Here is a 7,957-nt window from a genome sequence, read left to right on the forward strand (position 1 = left end):
TGACAGAGCACTAGAGAGCTGCCCTATCTCACAGATAAAGACTACTCTCGGCTCGGAGGCATCTGTGTATTGAATCATTCTTTGCGTGGTTCTCTAAAGGGACTGGTGACTGAAAAGAGTTAAGCTCCACCATTCAGTGGAATTTAGTGACATTTAATTCAAAGTTAGCCAGCAGCATTACACAGACAGGGCATTGTTATCTAACCAAAATTGCTTTGTTGTGCAACCTTTCTGCCCGACTGCCCTGTCCCCGAGGACTCTCCTGGGAATTGGAAGCTTTCTATGAGCTGCAGGAAAGGATTGTGAATTGCGTCTTCCCAGCCTACATAACATGCTGGGCATTGAGTGATTGCACTGCTGGTGTTTTTGATACACGAGCAGGCCCATGTGAACAGTCTGTGTGAATCTGTATATCTGTTTCCTGGAAATAAAGAGATAGGGGGCAGCTTGAAATTTAACACTTGTGTCCGTTGCCAACTAGTGTCAGCCTCAGGGAAAACATCTTGATATTAGTGTGTCTGTGTGCATGTACACGTTTCTCCTTCGGGTTTGTGTTTACGTGTATAAATGGATCTTAAAACGTGATCTAAACGCATGCAGGAAGTTACTGACAGCTAGCTTATGCAACAGGGCATATCATGGAAAGCCAGGGTGTTGGTGCTCTGTGTGTGTGGAACAAGTTTTATGGAGAAGTATGAGAAGGGGATTTTTGTGGTTAGAAAATGTCTCGAGCCCGGAGACGCTCCAGGCTTCCTCGTCATCGCCAGCTGCCCATGACCCAGTTGGTTCAAACTCTGTCTCTCTGTCTTTCTCGTAGGTCATGGAGACCAAAGACATGCTGTACATTGTGACGGAGTATGCAAAGAACGGAGAAATGTTTGGTGAGTTCAGGTTTCAAATGTCTTTATTTGTTTTACTTGTACAAACGAATGTAGGCTGAATCTGTTGAGCGTGATAGAGCACCACAAACGTGAACTAAAATATCCTCTGTCCCTCCAGATCACCTGACCTCAAATGGCCGTATGAGTGAAGATGAGGCACGAAAGAAGTTCTGGCAGATTCTTACAGCCGTGGACTACTGCCATCGACACCACATCGTTCACCGTGACCTAAAAACCGAGAACCTGTTGCTGGATGCCAATATGAATATCAAACTCGCTGGTAGGTCTGCCATATACAGTTTACTGTTACCATGGTTGCTGGTTTGCTGGCAGGAGGGTGCTGTGCGATGGGAGACAGAGTGATCATTTACTTTTATTATAAATCAATGTTTTGATCCTGACACTTCTATCTCTTTGCTGTTTTTGTTCATTTTCACCTGAAGAATGTTTTCACAACTTTGGGTTTCTTACCGTTCTAATTAAACAACTGTTGTGCTGTCTCTGTGCTAATTAAGTGTGAATCATTCAATCATTTCACCAAAGCTAATATAATCCAGAGGAAATGACTTCAGCACACAAACAGACACTCTTGCATAAAGATATATTATGGCCTGAGTCTCGGAGCAGAGCGAGACAACCAGTCTTTTGTGTGAGAGACAATATGCAAATGTTGGCCCGATATGATCTGGTCTATGAATGTCTATGAACGTCATGATGACAAATTACATAAGCCACTGTGGTTAGAGGATGGCAACACATTTGCTTTCCGGCGCCCCAAGCCCCTAACTGTGGAATGTAGACAAAGCAAACAAGTTTGAATAACAAAATCATTGTGTATATCTGCTCCTGTTTTACAGACTTTGGATTTGGAAACTTCTACAATGCAGGGGAGCCTCTGTCTACGTGGTGTGGCAGTCCGCCTTATGCTGCCCCTGAAGTGTTTGAAGGGAAAGAGTATGAGGGGCCTCAGCTGGACATTTGGGTAAGCGTATACAAGGAAAATATAGACACAATCAATCAAGCGTTAATGTTCTTCTGATGCTAATATTCTCCTTTTTGTTGTTTTCTTCGCAGAGCCTTGGTGTGGTGCTTTATGTTCTTGTCTGCGGCTCTCTTCCATTTGATGGACCCAGCCTTCCTGCGCTCAGACAGAGAGTCACTGAGGGACGATTCAGAATCCCTTTCTTCATGTCCCAAGGTATGATGGCAAAAAAACATAACAAGTACTGGTAATTACTAATTCTGTCGAAATCTAAAGTGCTCAGAAGCCGACACTCATTCCCTTTTTTTACATCCTCCAGACTGTGAAAACCTGATCCGTAAGATGCTGGTCGTGGACCCAGCCAGGAGGATCAGCGTGGCCCAGATCAAGCAGCACCGCTGGATGCTGGCAGACCCAACAGCCGCCCACCAGACCCTTAGCCATTCCCTGACCGAGTACAACTCAAACCTGGGGGACTACAGTGAACCTGTGCTCGGCATCATGAACACACTGGGCATCGACCGCCAGAGGACTATCGAGGTGACTGACTGACAAAGTTTACTTACTTACATATGTCTGAGAATTAGTGTTGTGCTGCCTTACAAAGAAAAGCTATAAAGATCGGAAGAGATGGAAAGTAAACAAAGTGGCAAAAGCACTAATCTACGGTGTGTCCTTTCCCTCAGTCTCTGCAGAGCAGCAGCTACAATCACTTCTCTGCCATCTACTACCTGCTGCTGGAGAGAGTGAGAGAGCATCGCACCCAGCAGCTGAGCCGCCAGTGTGGAACCTGGAGCCAGAGATCCAGGAGCACCTCCGACTCCACCGGCCCAGAGGTGAGCACTCCAGATGGGTGTTATTGAGCTTAAAGTTGTACCTAGTCCTGATCTAACCTGCGGCTTGTACTTGAAGTCTAAAATGCTTTCTGCTTGCTTTTAGGTGATCATGGAGTCCACCACAGACAGCTTCAGAACCACAGCATTTTCAATTCCAGCCAAAAGCACTCCTCCAGTGTACTCAGAAAAGGAGTATGACCAAGGTGGATTGTTCCAGGTAAACATATTTTAATAAAACTTGACAGCATTCAGAAGCTCAGAGGTTAGGAGATACCTGATACCTATCTAACACGGGCAAATGCTTTTCTGTCAATTAGTAACAGTCCAACTCCTTCTTACAGCGTGTGGTGTTTCCAGTGGAGGCTAGCCTGAACAGACTGCTCTGGAACCGCTCCATTTCACCCAACAGCCTGCTGGAGACGAGCATCAGCGAAGAGGTGCGACCCAGGGACCTGGAGGAGGAGGAGGCAACACAAACCCTGGGACCCCTGCTCCCTCCCACCACCACCTCCCGCAGACACACTCTGGCTGAGGTGTCGGCCCGTTTCCACCAGTGCAACCCTCCATGTTAGTATGCAATACATGTGTAAAACAGCACATGTTAATCCACAGTCTGTCGTATATAGAGTCTAATTTCTGCCTGGTCATGTTTCTGTAGGTATCGTGGTCAGTCCCTCAGATGGTGCCTCTTCTGACAGCTGTCTGAAGTCCTCATCCAGTCCTGCCCCCACCATGCAGGCTGCTATGGGTGAGATGTCAACACTTCTGGCCTCAGGAGCTGAAGGTGGAGCTCTGCTGCCTGCTGGAGCTCCCCTGGCCCTCTCCTCCCACCTCCTGCCCCAGGCCCAGGGCAGCCTGCCTGCGGCCAGCTTCCAGGAGGGTCGCAGAGCCTCTGACACCTCCCTCACTCAAGGTACAGTAGCACGACCATGTGTCAGTTATCCACTCTGACTTCCATTTTCATGTCTAGTGTGTCACATTATTGGATCAAAGGAGTATTGTGTAACACTTTCCCACGTCTTTCCACAGGCCTCAAAGCTTTCCGCCAGCAGCTGAGGAAAAACACACGCACTAAAGGGCTTCTGGGATTAAATAAGATCAAGGGTCTGACGAGGCAGGTTGTTCCTCCAGCCTCCTGTAACCGCGGTAGCCGAGGGTCACTGGGTCCGGCTCTGTCCGAGCACCGCAGCATGTTGGAGGAGGTGCTGCACCAGCAAAGGTGAGACACACTATTACATTAAAGCACATTGTTGTGATGTACTATATATTTGATGATGTCGATCCAAAGCTCTTCTGTGCATTGAGAGTCTAAACCTCTCTCTGTTTTCTAGGATGCTACAGATCCAGCACCAACCCCAGCCTCAGGTCCAAGCCACCCAGACAGGACCTACCCAGAATGCCCTGATCTTTCTGGCCCAGCAGCAGTCACCCTCTCCTCCACCTACTACCGTGTTCGCTTCCTCCTCCATGTTTGACACCCCCACCCCCTCCGCCCTGCCTCCTCAGCAAGCTTCAGTGGGTCTACAGCACGGCCCCTGGCAACAAACCCTCGAGACTTCCTCCTCCTGCTGCTCTTCATCCTCCTCATCCTGCTACTCCTCTACTCTGTCCCCCGTGGCCTCCGCTGCTTACCTTCTCGAGGCTCGTCTACACATCAGCCAGCAAACTCACCCTCACCCCCACGCCAGCCTCCAACAACAGCCCCAGTGTGCAACACAAGGCACCTTCCCAATCATGTCCAAACCAGTGGTGTGGAGCATGGGCTCAGTCTCCAGCACAGATCCTAACATGCAGGAATTGGGCCGGGCTGCACAGCAGCAGCTCAGTAGCTGTGTGATGGTGAAGTAATACGTCCGCCATCGAGACCAGCGATTGTTCTCTCTGTGGAAGACGCTCGTAGCAAAAAAAATCCAGATTTTTTGAGCCGAGAAGAAAAGAGAGCAGACGTGATGAGAAAGAACAAAAAGCAGATGCAAGCGGCGAATTTACACTTTATTTAACAACATGCGGTACACGTGAGAATGTGTCCACGCTTGTCTGTATATTGTGTTTGCTTCTGATATCATATAAGCTAAAGACTAAGCAATAACCAAACTCTGGACAATGTGTTGAACCCGTATCAGACGGCCAGAGAAGCAATAATTGACTGAAAGACTTTCATCCAGCTCCCAGATGGACTCACTTGAATCAAATGAGAGCTGACGTTAGTTTGTTGTTTTGAATACAGGAAGGCTCTCTCTTCCTCATTCTTTTTTTAGTCACTTTTTGTGTCATTTCCTGTTCTCGACATTTTTCACTTGACTGGACAGAAGACCAAAATTCTTTCTTTTTGTTTTCATTTTTCCCACTTTGTTCGCCTTTCTAAAGAGACATTTCTCTGTAGCAGTGCAATGTACATGCAGTATAGTGCCCTAAGCTTACAAACGTTCACTGAAGAAGTCCATTTGTATTGAAACTGTGACCTTTTTTTTTGTTCCTGCGCAGATTATTATAGCTACGCAAATGCTGCTTTTACCTCAAGCTGCAAAAAGACTGCTTCATCCTAAACAGCCAAAACTGAAGAAAGATAGTGTCTCGCTGATTGAGTAAAGCACACCAGGTACTTCACTCAGCTTGGTAGCACCTTACATAATGTGGATACATCAATCGATCCGTATTCCTTTTGTTTGATAGACGCTTTTACTACCTCCTCGGGCAAGAATTTGCAAACAGACCAACATCAATCCCAGAATATCAAAGGAATGATGGTTTTCATATGGACATAACAAAGACTGGGAACAGTGCAATATTTCACATTGAAATACAAAGGAAAGATGAGGCTCTACATAGGATGATCAAAATGTACATGCATATTTGCCTGAGGGTTTTTTGTTATGACTTTAAATGTTGTCTGTTTGCTGTGCTAGCTAGCTGACTAGAACAGGTACTAGTTCTGTAACATAATAAGATGATACTGTAGACATTGAGAGGAAAGACTCAAGGCATTTCAAAATGCTGTCTCTTCACACAACATGCTTTTAGTTCTTTAAGTGAAAGGAATCATTTGGGTTTTACCAAAGAGTGAACAGCACAAGAGACGGGCGATCTATCACAAATACACTACTGACTTTTCACTTGTTGAATGCTGTCTCAAAATGTAGCATGGTGGTTAGCTAGCATTTTCACACAATCTCCTCCTTAGCTTTTGCTGTGAGAAAACTCCTGCTGCCACCAAATCCTACTGCTACACATGTTGTTATTATCTCTAGCTGTTACTATCAGGACCATGGTGGTATTCATTTTTTGTACTTTTCTAGAAAAGAAGAAGATAAAAAAAAAAGGAAAACATAAAAATCTGAACATAGCAATACCATGTTGTGCTGGAAGTTGAACTTTTTTCAGTTGTCCATAAGTTGGTAGAAATAGGTAGAAATGACCTGCAACAAGCTGATTTATTCATGCAGTCACTTCAGACGACGTATTAGAAAGATGCAAGAGATGTGTAATATTGTAAGCTTAGTTAGTTCTCTCATATCTGTGAAACATCTTGTAGAAGAGCAGTGTTTTTCCAAACCCAGTTCTACGTTGGAAACGTGCAGTGTTGATTTTTCGATCCAATAATTTTTGGTTGATTGCACTCACTACCAACACTTGTGCCTTTATCTGAACAAACCCACCCAGAGGTCTCCATCTCTCATCACTACACTGAAGAAAGAAAGATGCGTTACTGGCCATTTAAAAGCCCATTTTGATATCTTCTCTGACCTCTCTCTCTTCTCTGAATCCGACCTTTGAACTTGCTGTGTAAACAGACTCAAGACTTGCACTTTATTCATATTTCTTATTACTGATTTTTTTTTTCTCATGATGAAAAACTTCACAAAACTATTGAAACACTAAGTGTCGTGATGCAAATCTGTAAGATGACCCCTTTTGATAAACTTTGGATAATAAGAAGTGTTTCTTTTTTTTCTGTTTGTTACTTGACTGTGTAGGCATGTGCATGTCTGTGTGTGAGTGTGTGCATGTGTGAGTGTGTGTGGAGGGAGGAAGAGTTGGAGAGAGATTGTTAGTTCAAGAAAGATTGTTTATTTATGTGGCTATTTATTTAAATAAAGTTCACTTCCTAAACTGTCTGTTGTTTGGATTTTATTGAAGTTTTAAATGTTTAAATATTAACATATCATCTTAACTGTAGATAACTTTAACAACTCTTTTACAACTTACAACATACACTTTCATTCATGTTTACAGTTTAAAATAATAAAAGGATTATGAAGATTATTGCATCTTCTGTGTTCATGCTGCATTCAGGTCGGGATGGATGGATGGATGGTAGTCATGGAAAACGGTTGTATGATTACAGATTTGGTTGTGTGAGGATTAAATTACTGCGCACTACGTAACACCATGTATACTTTATTTATATTTATACCTTATAAATCTGGGTTAAATTACACTGAATAACAACTGTGACTTCTCCACATTTTTTAATTTTTTTGTGCTGAAAAATTGAAGCACTCAGCTACACACCAGGCTAATATGCATATTTTGATACTGATATTACATATATTTACATATATCCATATAGTCTTTGTTATGAATTTCTATTTTTTACCCCCTTATTCTAAGGAATATTTTTTCCTCTTGTAGTTGTACCCTAACCCTACACATAATGAGGGACCATTATTATATTCAAAGAGTCAGAGGTTTTAACTCTCACATGGTGAGATACATATATATATATAGATTGTGTCTATAATAGTAATGCTGTCTTTAAACAGGCAGTGATACATTTCAGTATTACTGGTATTCGTCAGTAACAATAAAGACAGCTAGTTATAATTCTGGTAACTTCATTCAGAATTCATTATGCATTATTTATCACAGAGTTGTATATAAAATGGACAATACAGGAGCATAAAATACTGGCGCTAACAGATGAAATGTTGCTGCTTATTACGCTCATCCACTTTCGCTAACCGATGACAAGGCACACTGATGATGCACTGGCACCCTTTGATAATGCCGTGATGCACAGCGATGATGCATCGGACCCTGATGACCCTCCTGCTGGCCGGTTATTCATAAAACTGAGAACGGACAGGTGTCTGACGTCTGACAGGAAAGGCTATGTGGGAGTCAAGTGACGCAACAGCCAAATCAGAAGCCAAACCGTCCGTGAGCCAAGTGAACTCTGCCCCCCCTTTCGCTGCTCGCTCATTATCTCCTGTTAGACAACAGAAAGATATGAAACTCCATTTAAATTCCTGCAGCAC

The 7,957-nt window shown here is 43.8% G+C and overlaps 1 protein-coding gene across 1 annotated transcript; it reads left to right on the forward strand.

Annotated features, from left to right (window-relative positions):
* Positions 1–817: 817 nt before the first annotated feature.
* sik1 (salt-inducible kinase 1) lies at positions 818–6,809 on the forward strand (the record flags this gene model as incomplete). The annotated part of the gene is given in 11 exon segments (XM_035676367.1): positions 818–881; positions 1,000–1,161; positions 1,739–1,863; positions 1,956–2,079; positions 2,183–2,403; positions 2,550–2,699; positions 2,803–2,916; positions 3,041–3,266; positions 3,358–3,612; positions 3,729–3,918; positions 4,031–6,809. Coding segments are annotated over 11 exon segments (2,148 nt in total), but the record flags the coding sequence as incomplete, so codon positions are not given.
* Between the last annotated feature and the right edge of the window lie 1,148 nt (positions 6,810–7,957).

Source organism: Morone saxatilis, unplaced genomic scaffold (genome assembly GCF_004916995.1).
Source record: "Morone saxatilis isolate NCDOM2014 unplaced genomic scaffold, NCSU_SB_2.0 Contig5, whole genome shotgun sequence".
NCBI classification, from domain to species: Eukaryota; Metazoa; Chordata; class Actinopteri; family Moronidae; genus Morone; species Morone saxatilis.